The sequence below is a fragment of the Ogataea angusta genome (genome assembly GCF_019207475.1).
Source record: "Ogataea angusta isolate 61-244 chromosome Unknown 61-244_NODE_8_length_553539_cov_90.782090, whole genome shotgun sequence".
Classification (NCBI taxonomy): domain Eukaryota; kingdom Fungi; phylum Ascomycota; class Pichiomycetes; order Pichiales; family Pichiaceae; genus Ogataea; species Ogataea angusta.
The window spans coordinates 1-15,385 of NW_025065222.1; the positions used below are offsets into that span (position 1 = coordinate 1).

The 15,385-nt window shown below is 48.3% G+C and overlaps 8 protein-coding genes across 8 annotated transcripts; 2 read left to right on the top strand and 6 right to left on the bottom strand.

Annotated features, from left to right (window-relative positions):
* Positions 1-1,331: 1,331 nt before the first annotated feature.
* On the bottom strand, positions 1,332-2,831 carry KL928_003840 (uncharacterized protein; the record flags this gene model as incomplete). Its single annotated transcript, XM_043204472.1, has 1 exon — positions 1,332-2,831. One exon carries the CDS (start codon positions 2,829-2,831, stop codon positions 1,332-1,334), a length of 1,500 nt encoding a protein of 499 aa, XP_043058534.1.
* A 261-nt stretch (positions 2,832-3,092) lies between these two features.
* KL928_003841 (uncharacterized protein) lies at positions 3,093-4,571 on the top strand (the record flags this gene model as incomplete). The annotated part of the gene is made up of 1 exon (XM_043204473.1): positions 3,093-4,571. One exon carries the CDS (start codon positions 3,093-3,095, stop codon positions 4,569-4,571), a length of 1,479 nt encoding a protein of 492 aa, XP_043058535.1.
* Positions 4,572-4,595: 24 nt separating this feature from the next.
* KL928_003842 (uncharacterized protein) lies at positions 4,596-5,669 on the bottom strand (the record flags this gene model as incomplete). The annotated part of the gene is made up of 1 exon (XM_043204474.1): positions 4,596-5,669. The coding sequence occupies one exon, from the start codon at positions 5,667-5,669 to the stop codon at positions 4,596-4,598; it is 1,074 nt and encodes a 357-aa protein (XP_043058536.1).
* A 241-nt stretch (positions 5,670-5,910) lies between these two features.
* KL928_003843 (uncharacterized protein) lies at positions 5,911-7,689 on the bottom strand (the record flags this gene model as incomplete). Its single annotated transcript, XM_043204475.1, has 1 exon — positions 5,911-7,689. The coding sequence occupies one exon, from the start codon at positions 7,687-7,689 to the stop codon at positions 5,911-5,913; it is 1,779 nt and encodes a 592-aa protein (XP_043058537.1).
* Positions 7,690-7,869: 180 nt separating this feature from the next.
* On the bottom strand, positions 7,870-8,913 carry KL928_003844 (uncharacterized protein; the record flags this gene model as incomplete). The annotated part of the gene is made up of 1 exon (XM_043204476.1): positions 7,870-8,913. The coding sequence occupies one exon, from the start codon at positions 8,911-8,913 to the stop codon at positions 7,870-7,872; it is 1,044 nt and encodes a 347-aa protein (XP_043058538.1).
* Positions 8,914-11,607: 2,694 nt separating this feature from the next.
* KL928_003845 (uncharacterized protein) lies at positions 11,608-13,119 on the top strand (the record flags this gene model as incomplete). Its single annotated transcript, XM_043204477.1, has 1 exon — positions 11,608-13,119. One exon carries the CDS (start codon positions 11,608-11,610, stop codon positions 13,117-13,119), a length of 1,512 nt encoding a protein of 503 aa, XP_043058539.1.
* Positions 13,120-13,223: 104 nt separating this feature from the next.
* KL928_003846 (uncharacterized protein) lies at positions 13,224-13,562 on the bottom strand (the record flags this gene model as incomplete). Its single annotated transcript, XM_043204478.1, has 1 exon — positions 13,224-13,562. One exon carries the CDS (start codon positions 13,560-13,562, stop codon positions 13,224-13,226), a length of 339 nt encoding a protein of 112 aa, XP_043058540.1.
* A 136-nt stretch (positions 13,563-13,698) lies between these two features.
* On the bottom strand, positions 13,699-15,357 carry KL928_003847 (uncharacterized protein; the record flags this gene model as incomplete). The annotated part of the gene is made up of 1 exon (XM_043204479.1): positions 13,699-15,357. One exon carries the CDS (start codon positions 15,355-15,357, stop codon positions 13,699-13,701), a length of 1,659 nt encoding a protein of 552 aa, XP_043058541.1.
* Between the last annotated feature and the right edge of the window lie 28 nt (positions 15,358-15,385).

Sequence of the window (15,385 nt, forward strand, 5' to 3'; positions counted from 1 at the left end):
CCACCCCGCCACCCCGCCACCCCGCCACCCCGCCACCCCGCCACCCCGCCACCCCGCCACCCCGCCACCCCGCCACCCCGCCACCTACTCCCCAGACCGCAGCCGCATGCCTGGTCACGTGCCGCTGCCTCCGCTGTCTCTGCGTCCCGCTGCCTCCGCATCCCTACACCAGCTGCAAATACCACAAATAGTCTGTCGTGGCGAGTATGGGAAGAGAGGAAGGTAAGGGAGAAGGGACGAGGGGATGAGATGTGGGAGACGTGGAGTCCAGGGGTAGCGGGTCTGGGGGTAGCGGGTCTGGTGATGGCGGGTGGGAGTCCAGGGGGTGGCGGGTTTTCTGGCCAATCAGAGGCGAGGGTTGACTAAGTGCTGGCTACTAACACCTACTGCCCTACGGTACCCATTACATCGAGTTCCACTTGGTTTGTGTAGATAGGGGGTTACTACAGGGTCCTGTGTGCTCCCGGGTGTTGCAGAGTTAGATTTACGCTTTGGTAATTACTGGTGGGTTGTATCCAGTTACCTTTTTAAATATATGCCTTTAGTAATTACCTATATACACTTTTGCTTAGGTAGTTCTTTTTTTGTGTGGTGTGGGTTGTCTCGACGAAGAGCTTTCTGGATGTGTACTTCTTATTGCGCTACGACCACTGGTTGCTGAGATATGACACCCGCCACCATCAGACCCGCCGTGAAAACCCGCCATGAAAACCCGCCATGAAAACCCGCCACTAAAACCCGCCACTGAAACCCGCCATCAAAACCCGCCGTTCATACCCGCCGTTCATACCCCCCGCTGGACCCGCCATGTAAACACCACGTGCGAACAATAGAAACCCGCCACCAAACCCGCCATGTAAACAACACCCACTACTTTGTATGGGGTGACCCGCCACCGGACCCGCCATGTAAACAACACCCACCAAACCCGCCACCTCTGCTCCCGGCGAAAACACCCACCGCTCTCATAGTTAAGACCCGCCACCAAACCCGCCAGCGGCGCGCCCGCCGTGAAAACCCGCCGCAGAAAACACCCGCAGAACGCTCCGCGTTTTTGCGCCCACAGAAAACACCCACCCGCCAGCCCCACGTCCCCCGGGCCGGCAAACGCTCGGTATAGGTCTTAGCTTGAGCAGAGGACAGATGAGAAGGTATTGCTGCTAGCATCAAGAGCTTCACTTTGATTTTTGCAGCCCTGAATCTGCTAATGCCCAGCTGTAAAATTCTGTTCCCTGAAACTGGTAGAAAATCAGAACCCACAGTGGCAACAGCGGATTCTTGCTGGAGCAAGCAAAGCGGAGGCAGTGTACGAGGATTCGGAGGTTCCTAATCTATAGAACGTACTTGAAAACCGGATTGGTTTTGTCAGTGAGATCTCCAAAAGCGAGGAGCGTATCATCCACCAGCACTTTGTTCTCCTTTTTGTTCCTGAAGTGGTAGATGACATAGAGGATCAGAGGGACAGTGGCGGAGATAACGTAAGTACCCACCATAGTCCTCTTAGCTGTGATGTACACCGGTGCTTCGGAACCAAGGAAGGCCTGTGGACCAATGATATTGCCCGTGGAGAACCCAATAAGGAACAATGTGTTTGCTGTGATCTTCTTCGTGTGACCAGCAACATTCGAAGAAACCACAGAGCTCATACATGCCCAGCTAGCGGTAGTCAGGTACGACAAGAAGAATCCGGCCAGCTGTGCTCCTTTGGACGGCGCAAACGCAAGCAGACACAGGCCGGTGAACACCAGGGAGTTGATGCAGAAGCACACCAGTAACCTGCTCTTGATCAAATACAGATTGACATAGGCAAAAGCCAACGGGAAAATGATATCAATTCCACTTCCAACCATATTAAGCAGCAGAGACTGCTCAGTCGAAAATCCGAACCCTGTGCTCAACAGGATGGAGCTAAAGTTTCCAATGGAGCCGTTAGGAATACCGTATCCAAACATGTAGAAGAAAAACAGATAGGTGGTGATGTCGGATGCAGCCTCCTTAAGCTGAGCCAATTTAAAGTGCTGGTTACCGAATCCCGTTCTGTTGCCTCTGATTCTCTCAACCACATACTTTTTTTCTTCATCGTTCAGAAACCACGCCTTGACGGGAATATCTGGGATATGGATGATGGACAAAATGCCAAAGAATATAGTAATCACACCCGTGACGACGTACAGGTACCTCCATGGGGACGTTGAGAACTCGCTTTTGTGGGTATAGAAACCGTACGCAATCAGAGATCCAAGCATTGTGCCAAATCCTTGGAACCCAAGCCAATAGCCACAGCGTCTATACTGCTCATCTTTCTTATACCACTGACTGGTCATAATCATGTACGCGGGATCCATGAACGACTCACAGACGCCGAGAAGCGTTCTGCAGAGGAGAAACGTCGAGCTGGATTGGGTAGCACCGTGACAGCAGATCACGACACCCCACGCTATGACTGCGCATCCCAGAGTCTTGGACAGCGGAAACCTCTGAAGCAGCATACTTGCCGGATAGCAGAAGCCCAGATAGCCCAGGTAGAAGCTGCTGCCCACCCACGAGTATGTTCGGGAACTCATATTGAGGTCTGTCCGGAGGCCAGTAATGGAGGCATACGAGTTTGTGGATTTGTCCATCAACTGACAGGACATGAGAATACACATCATAGGCAAAATGTACCAGTCGATTTTTCTCACAACTTTCTTCTCAAACTCTGGATCTAAAACGACGCCGTCTGTCTCCAGTGCATACCCAAATCCCTGGTCGACATCCTGCAGCTCTTCCGGGGAAAGAACTGTGGTAACAACCAGGTTCTTGGACGACTCGCCAGCTTTCTCAGAAACCATGGTAAAGAACAATCTAAAGAAGAGACTGCAGACTAATTGCCCTTCATACCCCCTAAATAGACCTAGTTTCAAATCTATGTATTGGCAGCGATAACTTATCTCGCATATTCCGATGCAATCTTTTGGCGGATATTCTCCAGATTTGGAAAGCCAAGTCACCTGATATGGATTTTCGGAGCATTGACCAAATTCGGTAATGCGATATTGTATATATTTTAAAGTATACAGGTACGCACATTTGCAAGAAATACAAAACTCGTAATGGTTGAAAAGGACTCCCCGATTGTGGTTGTTGGCGCTGGTGTGTTTGGCCTTTCTAATGCGCTCCATCTTGCCAGCAATGGATACAAAAATATTACCGTGTTCGACAGATTAGACTTCGACGCCAACGCTTACACTTTGCTCAAAGGAGCCGATACGGCCTCGGCAGACATAAACAAGGTGTTTAGAGCTCAGTATGCGGAAAAGAAACACTACCAAGATCTTGCGTTCCAGGCGTTCGAGATCTGGCAGAAGTGGAATAACGAGATCAGGTTCATCCCTCATGAAGAAGCAAAGAAGTATACCGATCTTCAAATTCTCGATTTATGCGGCATGTTGAGGCTTGATGATATTGTTGGCTGGGAGGAAAAGGCCAGCAGAACGAATTTCGAAAAGGAAGGTATTGCTCCTCTCAGATACGACATCAACGATCCTATAGATGTGAAGAGAGCCAAAGCTGCAGGATTTGGATCGAAGGTGAAATTTGCCCATGATTTGAAAGAAAAAATCCCAACTCTAGAGGGCGCATTGGATGCCACCTCTGGCGTGCTGTATGCCTCGAGGGCCTGTCAGTATGCCAAGTACTTGTGTACCCAGCTAGGGGTCAAATTTGTTTTCGGAGAGAAAGCTGGTACTTTCAAGGAATACATCTACAAGGACGACGAAAAAACCGTTCATGGCGGAATCATCACCAACGACGGAAAGAAACACTATGCTGACTTGACAGTTATCAATTGTGGTCCATGGTCCACTCTGCTCGTTCCAGAGCTCGACGGCATGAATGAGGCTGCTTCAGGTAACGTCATCATTTTCAAGATCCCTGAGGAACGCGTTGATCTCAAGGCCAAGTATAACAGCAAGGTCTTCCCAATGGTGGGCTGGAAAACCGGCCATTCGAGAGAAAAAGAGTATATGGGGGGTATGTTCATGTTCCCAATGATGGAGCCAGAAGGGTACATGGAGATGATTGTTAGACAAACCAAGTATACCAACCCTGTTAAGCTGGAAAACGGCAGAGTCGTTTCGATTCCCAGAACCTCCAACAGCGATCCTCCAACCAAAATGCTCACGCGCCACATCGTCCGCCAGGTTGACGAATGGCTCAAGCTGTTCTTCCCTGACTTGTATGAGGCAAAGTTGGAATATGAAAGCAGACTGCTCTGGTATACCGACACTATAGACAACGACTACATCTACGATTTTGTTCCAGGAAAAAAGGGACTTTTTGTTGCCTGTGGAGGATCAGGACACGCATTCAAGATGCTGCCTGTTCTGGGACAATTTTTGGTTGACAAGGTCGAAGGCCGTGAAAACTTCTACACTGAACTGTTTAAATGGAGGTCACTTTCGGGAACCGAGAAGGATCCTAACGGACTGAGAGAAGGTCTGGCCACGAACAGGAACTACAATCAGCAGGAGCTCTCTACGGAGACAGATCTTAGATTTGGAGACTCTTTTTCAAGGAGACCAAAACTTTAATTATCTTTATATACTTTGCAAATTTCAAGCGTGGAACTTGTCATAGTCAGTCAAAACAAATCTGTATCTAACGTCTCCTGAGTGGCATCTCTCAAGAGCTTCCTTGATGCCACTCTCTGAAACTGGTAGACGTTCCGTCCAGGCAACAAGGTTCTTTTCAGCCGCAAGCTTCAGCATGTCCAACATCTGCGGTCTGTTTCCCAGATGAGATGAGCCGAAAAAGACTCCTCCTCTCATGAATGGCATAGCACTGACAGTGAATGGTTCCTCAGGCAGTCCAACAGAAATCATTTTTCCATGAACTTTCAGACAAGATAGATACCCAGCCAGATCAAAGTTCTGAGCCGAATTGCCGCAAGAAACAATCAGATCAAGTTTTTTCGCATACTTCTGTGCCCAGTCCTTTTCCTCATAGGTTGCAATATAATGATCGCTTCCTAGCTTTTTGGCATCCTCTGCTTTCTTACTGGTCCTTGAGAATGTGTACACCTCGGCTCCTAGGGCCTTTGCAAACATAATGGCGAAATGACCCAGCCCACCAATTCCAACGATTCCGACCTTTTTTCCAGGACCGCAACCATTTTCAACCAGAGGAGCATACGTGGTGATGCCCGCGCAAAGCATAGGTGCTGCGTCTTCCGTTTTGAGACCATCAGGAATTGGGAAAACAAAGTACTCATGGGCACGAATATGCGACGAGTAGCCACCATAGGTCACAGTACCATCAGCGTATAGCGAGTTGTAAGTACCGACCCTCTTTGGGCAGTAGTTCTCGTGATCTTCCTTACACGTCTCGCAATCTAGGCAGGAATATATCTGAGCACCCACACCGACCCGATCACCAACCTTGACGGTGCTGACCTTATCTCCCACCTTAATAACTTCACCAATAATTTCATGACCGGGAATGACTGGCAGCATAGGCTGGCTCCAGCCTCCCTTGACTGTGTGGACATCGGATCCGCAGACTCCGCATGCAAGAATTCGAACGTCGACATCGTAGTCCTCAAACGGCTTAGGCTTGAATTCAATCTTGGACACTGTAGACCACTTCGAAGTATCGGTCACAGCGAATCCTTCAAAAGTCTCCGGATACATAATTTGATGGTAAATATTATTTTAGGTATTATTGATATACTTATCGTCGAGTGCAAATTTGTACCAAATCAAGAAATTGCCGAATTCGGAGTAGTTTCGGAGTTTCAGAATTTGCATCTTAAAAAATAAGGTCCTACATAGAATTCCGCGGGTAGGGATTTGAATAAAAGCTTCTTACTTACACTTTCTCGCGGACTTCCTGTGATAATGAGTCTTTCTTAAATGTGGCGCATTTGCCTCGTCAAGTTCTTTTCAACTCTAGAACTCGGGATGCTAGTCCCAGGTGGCTGAAAATCGGCAGCCTGGACTGGATGAAGTACTGGAGCTTTGTCATTTGCAGTTTGATTACCTGCTCCTCCTGGTGTTTGGATGTCACCTGGTTCAAAAGTAAGAAAAAGCTCGAAATGGTAGCAAAGTTGAATCTGGCCCAGGAGTACCAGAAGGAATCAAAATGGTATGGCCGGAGCCGTCCAAGTATATCTAATATCTCCGCACAAAGTTGAATGCTCCGTCGTATAGCCTCTTGTGATATTGTTCGGTGTTTGCAGTCGTCGTCCAAATCACTCGATTTCTCCTGCTTCTGTGACAGTATTCGATGAAGCACTGTTTTGTGTATTGTCGCCTTGGCAGTAACGCTAGCTATTACTAGTGCAGCGATAGGGGAGTCAGGGTATTTACTGTTCTCCAATCTGAAATAATCAGAGTGTTTAGTTTCGAATTCTGCGATTCTTGTCAAGTGAAGATCAGCTGCTTTATACGCTGCATCGAGAGAGATGTGTTTGTCGAATTCACTCGCAATACCGTCTATGAGTTCTGTCATTTCTGCCATCAAGCAGAACAACCTGTTACTATGACGCGCTTGTTCGTTGCTGTCAGAAGGAGAATTGTTTTCGAAGTCGAATTCAGTGAGCGGGCATACATTCCAGTCTGTTTTGGATATATGACTTCTGCGGCCAAGGGAAAAAGAAAACCATTTTTCTTGAATATACAGTGTCCACCAGAGACGCCTTCTGATTTTCTTCTCCCAAGAAGAAATGTTCCACTGTGTGCAGTCAATGTTAATCCCCATAGTCTGTGCCAGCGTGTACGCTACACTCAAAATGGCAAGCTCGGGTGTGCCATCAATGCCGAACCCATTCAGAAATAGTTTTTGAGACAGAAGCAGACTGGATTGCATAACTGCAAGAGACGGGTTAGACGCTTCGGATAGTATTGACTGTGTGACTTGCCTGACCACCAAATCCACATCGGGCCGCTCCATAAGAGTCAGTTGTGGGTCTTTTTGCCAGCTGTCAGTTGCTAGAATTAGAGCTGTCAAGAGCAGAAAGCAAGCTTTATTTTGGTTGATAAGCTTTTGAAAGCCGGCTGCAGATACGACTGGAAAGTGTGTGTTGACGTGCTTCAAAAATATCTCAAATAGATTAGACGTGTGAGGATGAAAAGTCGATGTTTCCAGTCCAGTATTGTTTGACTCGTTTCCGTTTTCAATCATTATCTGCATCTGGGGTTGGCAGGAACTGTCAAGAGTTTTAAGATGCGATTTTCCATACTTTAAATGCAAGGCTGCACTATTTTGTAGCAAAAATGGATCCAGGTAGCCACTATGATATAGATACACAAATTGGCATTCATGTTCGTCGCTTTCAATTTCGTCTTCAGTTGGATCCGTCATCGCAGTGTGCCCCTGTATGGGCACGGCACCAAGGCTCTTGCCAGCAATTTCCAGGTCATGATTACCTTCCGTACCCTCAATGGAGATTTGAATTGCATCTTTCTCTATCTGAGTTGGGACAATTTCGGATAAAGAAGTAGAAAAACTAGTGTAGCTTGACAATTCTGAAGCGTTGGAAGAGAACTCCCTTGAGGAGTTCATATCATCATTTTTGTCTTCTGCTTTGCTGTGTACGACTGGATCCTCAAAGTCCACAAAACAGACAGTCTCTGGGCCCTCTGGTATTTGTTTCGCCTTATGTCTATTCATTGGGGGCACCTTGTCGGTGAACTCACAGTTCACGTTCATTCGTGCACACAGCTGACAAGGCCCACTATGCTCAATTATACATCTTGACTTGCGCTTACGACACCTGTCACAAGGCCTAATTTTTCTCGATTTGTACGGTCTTGGATCTGATCCCATTTTCTTCCCACTTTTACCCACTTTTTTCAAATCATAATTTTTTTATTATCAATCCCTAAATTTCTAGAGCTTACCTTTGACTGACTTGACCAGTTCTACAACTTTTTGGCCAGCACCCCAGCTCATCTCATAGCCAGAGCCGCCAAACCCATAACAGTGGACAATTTCAGTGCCGTCAACCACTTCTCGTTCGATCCTCACACCTCCATGTCTGGCAGGTCTGAATCCAACGTTTATACGCTTGATTTGGAACTCACCGTCGATCAAAAGCTCGGGAAACCATCTCTTACCATTAGCGATTAGCTTTTGGGTGTCTGCATCTCTAACCTGTGGATACATATCTCCGACCTGTTTTGTGCCTCCCAAAATCACTCCCCCGTCCAATGGACGAGGAATGACAAAGCAGAAAGAACCATCTTCCAATTGATAGGTCACCGTTTCACGGTTGTAAGGACAGTCCTTTGGGCTTTTCACCAACAACGTTTGCCCTCTGATCGGATACGTAGCTGGATCGTAGCCTCCAGAATAAGCCAAACCTCGTCCGGAACAGTTCACAATGGTGGCACCTGGAAACAACTGCGCGACCTGCTGCAAAGAACCAAGGCTTTCTTGCACGATTTTCACCTTATAGTACATCTCGAGTCTACGCTCAAGAAATTGGATGTACACCGGAGAGTTCATGCACCACGCGTCGTATGTGGCACCAAACTTGATTCCATTAGGCAAGGCCGCCTTCGGGAGAACTCTGAAATTTTCGATGCCTTCGGCATATCCTGCGCTGACATTTTCGTAGAGCGGATCGTGGCGTTCTATAAAATCGGTTCCTGGCATAAACCGGATGGAACTTTCGGGGAATTCGGCAGAGAAATTTTTGAAAGCCTGAAACGTGGATCTGGTAAGCTTAGAGTCCCTATATTCTTCTGGTGTCTTGGCTGGAAACGGTCTAAAGTGAGCACCTGCCCATGGAGAAGTATACTGCGAGTCTGCTATCGACGTTGAGGGCAAGTGTTTGGCAACAACTGTGACATTGTACCCTTCTTCGGCCAACTGGTAAGCGCAGGTCAGGCCAACAACGCCGGCACCGACAACTACTATAGATTTAGTCATGATTAATAGAGAAGATTAGATAAGATTCATTTTTATTTTTTTTCATTTATTCCGACAGCGGGCAATCGTACGACGAAAACCGGCAAAAAACCGGGCAAGTTTCCGACCGAAATGCCTAAATGATTTTTCTTGCCCGAACCGACTTTGGAACTTAGGTCCGCCTGTGTGCCTTGTCTCTATGATTATGTATGATGATGCGAGTAGCTGTACATCTGTCGAGCTATAGCGTGTAGCGAATCAGGAAAAGCGAGATGGTGGCTCGAGAACAGGGCCATATGAAATACTCTCGCAAACATATCAAGATGGACTGACTATACGTCATCCCAACTATTCAGCCTAGCTACCCTCAGATACAGTTCCTGCGCCACTTTCTCTCATGGGTTATATGCCACTCAAAAAACGCAATGGACGGGTGTCTCCTGGGTCAAACATCGACATATTCATTGCGTACCAAATGATGGTTGCAAATGGGGACCAAAAACAGTAACTTTTATTGGAGAGTGGATTCAATTAGGTATTTGCATTTTTTAGTACTTAGATTCATTTTCTAGTACTTAGATTGCAGAAAAGTCAAAGCAGGATCTCTTGGCTTCCCCTTTGCTCCAGATGACCCTATATATGCTTTCGTCTGCAATGCGTGGACCAGATGTCATAGAAATGGATACATCAAACAGGCATTGCGGTGATACACTTCTGACGAGAAGTGCGCTTTCATTCGGGCATGAAAGCGCCCACCAACTTTTGACCATTATATCGAATTGTTGGCCATTCTGATTTTTCAGGAATCATATCCATTTTCGAGTGCAGCCGCAAACGTGATCAATGGTCCACTGCTACTACACCTCAGACTCCCGGCGGACACATTGAGCGTGTGGCATATCTAGAATCATATCTATAGAATTGTGGTCTTTCTTGCAGAGATGTCCAAAGACCAACAATCAGCCGGCTACCACACGGAATACATATTTAGCGTGTTTCAGACAACTTTCGAAGGGATTGTGGATAGAAGTGTCAAGCATAGTGGTGTGGTAGGTGCTGCACAGCAGCAGAGCCGACTGATTTTGGGAATCTAGCTTGAAGTTCAGTTTACTCTGAGGAATTGCAGCATAATATTCACGATACATGGTGGTTTGGCATTTGAGAGCCTAGGCAGCTCTTGGGTTTTTGAGTTCGGGGTACTCGGGTACTAGAGCAGACGAATGATGGTTTCAAGTGCCGATCAGGCGCTGTTTGAATACCAAACACGCAAAGTTTTTGCCTTAAATTAGCCTGTGGGGCATTTACTCGGGTGACCTACGACATGGGTCTTACAGATAACCGACCGCTTCCCAGTCATTGACATATAGCTACTGCTTGTGGCAGACTTGCCTAATGCATTTGACACCAGTAGTTATCATGTCACTGCTATTCTCCAGCTGCAAAGCAGTGCTTAGAAACTGTTACTATGTCGTCCGTTTCGGAGGGTGCTCTACGAGCGCAACAATGCAAGCTACTTCAGAGACGCATAACTTGAGAGAACCTGAGCATGATTGACTACAAGCGCGCTGGATATTATCCGCTCAAACACAAACAGCACAGGAAAGACTCACAATTGCATTGAGACATTCCTCTTGGATTTTGTCTGGGCTATTCGCCTAAAAGACCGGGGTTTGTGAGTATGAGACACGAATCTAAAGCGTGAATTGGTGCGATCATGTCCAAACCGCTAGAACGATTGCGATTCAGCCCAAGACTAATGGAAAAAGAGTGGCAGCCAGATCAGGATAGGAAGAACCTAGTCGTATGGCAAAAAATGCTCTTCGCTGTAAACTGAAGTCTTCATGGCTAACAGGCTATTGGAAGAGCAGATAAAAAACACTTCAGAGCTCCTATTCGGCCGGTCACGTCCACATTGAGTGGGGCGGAGCTGATCAAATCAGGTAAGGAGAAGCAGCACTGTAGTCAGCAGAGTAGCTCTATGGTCGCCAAAAGTTGCCGAACGGAGTCGAGGCTCCCATGACGTGGGGTACTTTCCTTAGCACAAAAATTGTCACGCAAAAATCCAACCTGTCTGATTTTCATCATTTCAGCATGTCTCAAGCTCGTCCTCTAATGCGTGATGCAAACGAGTACTAATAAGCATATAACTTCTCCGCTGCGGACGAGAATGTTGTCAAAACAATGGAACGATCTCCAACATGCGCTGCTCTGAAATTATCGGAGTCACTGTTTTTGCAGTGTATGGCTGGTTAGATCCAGGCCTAGGCTAGAGCCGGCCCATTGCGGCTGAAATTCCTTTTCAAGGCATATTACTCGTCTATGCGGCAAACGAGGGGTCAAATGGCAATTTTGGCGGGCTGAAATTGCCGAAATTAAAGGGAAGCAGGAGCCGCACAACCGATCTGGCCGAGATAGCTCGCGGCGCTTGGTTCAACAAACAGATTTTAGACGTCCGTAATACGCGTTTGAATAATTAGGCTTTCGATCACGCGGGGAACAACAATGCGCGAACTCCCAGAGAGCAGAGCCAACAATAGATCTTGCCCACCCCGCAAGAATTCTCTCCTACAAATGACGTCATCCTATTATTCTCAGAGTCATCGTGCACATCGCTACCGAACTGTAAATTGCTTGAAACAAAAAAAAAAACCAACACTCACGCATGTATAAATAGACAATGGCACCCACACAGCAGAGAGAACCGAGAGTCTAGCCATGAAGTCGTACTACGAGCTACTTGGGCCTGGAAAACCCACCAGAACCGTGTTGACACTGACCTGTTTGTTTTCCTTCATTCTGTATGGATTCGAGCAAGGTGCCCTAGCCAACATCCAGAACCACCCCGTGTTTCAAAACCAGTTTGGCCATCCTTCGGGTAACTACTTGGGAATCATTGTCTCTGTGTACAACCTTGGAAGTTTCTTTGGTTGTATGATCAACTTCTTTATTGGCGACAAGCTGGGAAGAAGAAAAACCGTCTGGGCCGGATTTACCCTCGTTATCATCGGAATCATCTTGCAGACCAGCAGTTACAGCGTCGTTCAGCTATTTTTCGGAAGATTCATTTCTGGTCTAGGAACCGGAATGGAGACCAGTACTGTGCCTATGTTCCAGGCTGAGGTGGCTAGCGCCCACAATCGCGGTGGTCTCGTGGCAGCCGAGCCTCAGGGGGTGGCCCTTGGTATCACCATCTCGTACTGGATCGGATACGGCTGCAGCAAAAGAAACGACGAGACCTCGTGGAGACTGCCAGTTGGAATCCAGATGCTGTTTGCGGTGTTTTCCTGGTTCCTGTTGTTCCTGTGTCCCGAGTCGCCTAGATGGCTGATGAAGAAAGGACGCGTCGACGACGCCAGAAACTGCCTTGCGCGGATCAACGACGTGCCGAAAGACGATCCGCTCGTGAACAAATGTATTGACGACATCCTGTACCTGCAAGAGGTTGAAGGTGAGGGAGACAAGCTCAGCTGGTGGGACATCCTGCGTGGCAAGGACGCCATGCACGGCAGATACAGGCTTTTCCTGTGTGTGATGGTGCAATTCTGGAACCAGTTTGGAGGTGTGAATCTTGTGGTGTACTATGTGCCGTTGGTGCTTGAGACTAACGTGGGAATGAACACCAACATGTCGACGATTCTCGGAGGCTGCATCATGGTGACTTTCTTTGTTTTTGGGTTCATCCCGTCTCTGTGGCTGGACCGAATCGGACGGAGATTCGCTCTGATTGGCGGCTCTCTGGGACAGATGGTGTCCATGATGATGATCACCATTCTGCTGAGAGTTGGGTCCAAGAGCACCTCTGCTGCCGCGGTCGCCTTCTTCTTCACGTTTATGGCATTCTTTGGGGCCGCCATGAACTGTGTGCCGTGGGTGTATGTCTCGGAGATTCTCCCGCTGCAGCTCAGATCCAAGGGCAACGCCATTGGTATCTCGTCGAACTGGATCATAAATTTCGTGATTGCCATGATCACGCCAATCGTCACCGAGAAGCTGGGCTGGAAAACCTACATCATCTTCACGCTAACCAACGGTGTCGCTGCAGTCATGTTCTACCTGTTCTGTCCGGAAACCGGTAACAGGACGCTGGAAGACATCGAGACCATTTTCCTGAGCCAGAACACTCTGTTCTACGGAATCAGTCACTTGGACAGACCGGTGGCCAACTTCGACGAGAAGGCCGAGATCTCGCACCTCGAGAGCGCCAGCAAGCTGCTCGAAAGCAGCTGATTGATTAGTGTGTCGCGCAGTTTTAGCGATAAGTCATAATTCACAAAGACTTTAGCTTTTAGTAGCTTTTTTTCTTCAAAATGTTCCGGCCTAGTCAGGCGTCCTTAAATGTGCGCAGAAAGTACATGATGGCAATTTGAAGGAGACCCGAAATTGCTCCTTTGGACGGAGTCCATGGATCGCTGAACCCAGGGCCTACTCTCAGCGGGGTCCCTATGAATGACGTCTGGATACTGAGCTATGTATGCCGCTACAAGCTGGTCAATGGTAGCCATGACAACTCGGTGGTCCATTCCTGGGCGAAATAGTCTGGTGAGCATCAAAATTGAAGCATGTCCACGATCCTGCAACAACTCCGGAAGTCTGTATACAGTGGGGCTGAATGAAACGCACTGGAAGAGCACGGGCTCGAGATTTAGCCATACTGCAACCGCGTTGTCCATTGTTTACTTCAAAGGTGAGCAACCAGCTGGGACCAGTTACTACTCGTATTCTCATTTGCGATAGGCTCAGTCTGGTCATTTATCCTAGTAGTGAACACGGTCGAAGGCCTTTATATATTATATATACCTCATTGTATCAGACTGCAACGATCTCGTGAACTATCTGGGCAGCCTTCACGAGCTCCTCGTCGAGCCATCTTCTGCCCGTCAGCTGCAAGGAGATCGGTGCACCCTTGAAGTCTTCAGCGTTATCATACAGACCGTACTCGTACGCCTCTAGCTCGCTTCTTGGCTTATAGGATGTATCTGGGGCATCCAAAGCTGAGTCGCACCTAAGCCCCGTAGGAAACACCACATTTGGGAAGTCCAGCACGTTCCACAGGCTGGTGTAGCCCCAATAGTGAATTTTTTCCGGCTTGGTTGCAACGGAAACGTAAGTTGGTGACAAAATAAAGTCTGCACCAAGTTCGGCCATTTTGTCCTGATACTCGTTTCTATATTTGTCCCGGATACCCTGGCCAATGTGCTCCTCGGCCGCAGACAATCCTTTGTCTCCGCAGCCAAACGAGAGAGCGATCTTGGACAGCTCGCATGTGGGCTCGCCAGAGGCAGCCTGACCGGCCTTCTGTGCTTTGTTGCCATCGGCGTTGTAAAAAGAGCCACAAATCTCGGCCAGCTCAAGCACTCCAAATGGGTCCCATTCGACCACTTTGACTCCTGCTGCCTCTAACTTTTCGGCCGCGTGTTTGAGTCCCCTGATGATTGGCGGCGTGGGCTTGACAACGCCGTCGTCGTACATAATGGCCACCTTCAGATCTTTTGCAGCAGGCACGGGAACATCTCTCCACGGCAGTGGCAGGATCGTGGCGTCTCTCTGCCACGGCTTCCCATCCAACGAGGCTTTCATAAAAAGATCAATGTCCTGTGCGCTTCTTGCAAGGGGCCCCAAAACGCAAACAACACCCTCGCCAACTCCGGTGCCGCAGAAAGTCACGTTTTTCATGGACAATCTTTTCTGAGTTGGTCTGAGACCAAACACTCCGCAGAACGCTGCTGGACACCGAATAGAGCCGCCAATGTCCGAGCCGAGACCAAACACAGACCCGCGCATGGCAACGAGAGCGCCTTCGCCGGAACTGGACCCGCCAGTGGTCAGAGCCGTGTTGTTGGGATTTCTGCACAGCCCGGTGATATTGTTGTTGGAGCAGAGATGCATTAGTGTCTGAGGCTCGGTGGTTCGAATGTAGAAGACAGCACCGGCCTCAAGCAGAACCTCGACTGTCAGACACCAGTTATCTGTGACATTCTCAATCTTAGAGACACAGGCTCCGTGAGTGACCTTTCCTTTGTAATTGTAGTGCTCTTTTAGGGACACCGGCAGGCCATGCAGAGGGCCGACTGTTTGTCCTGTCTTTTTGTAGTAAGTGTCCAGTTCTTCCGCTCTCTTGAGTCCCTCGTCTAGAAACAGCTCCATGGCGCAGTTGGTGACCTGGTGCGCCGCGGTAGCCGTTTTGGCATAGGCCTTGAAGACTTTGACGGCCGTCAGCTCGCCGGAAGCAATCTTCTTGACCAGTTCGTAGCCAGGAGTGTTGACTATTGCCAGTTGTTCCTCTGTGAGTATTTTTTCCGGAATCCCAGTGACGTCTACCCCGGTCTCTTGAGGAATGATCTGGTCACTCAGCTTGTATTCCTCAAGAATACCAGCTTGCAACTTTGCCCTGTACGCCTCGATCTTGGGAACGAATGTAGCGTAGAGCTCTTTATTTTCAGTGTTATTAGTGTAGGGCCCAAACATGCTAAATTCATTTTGACCCTGGTGCTTA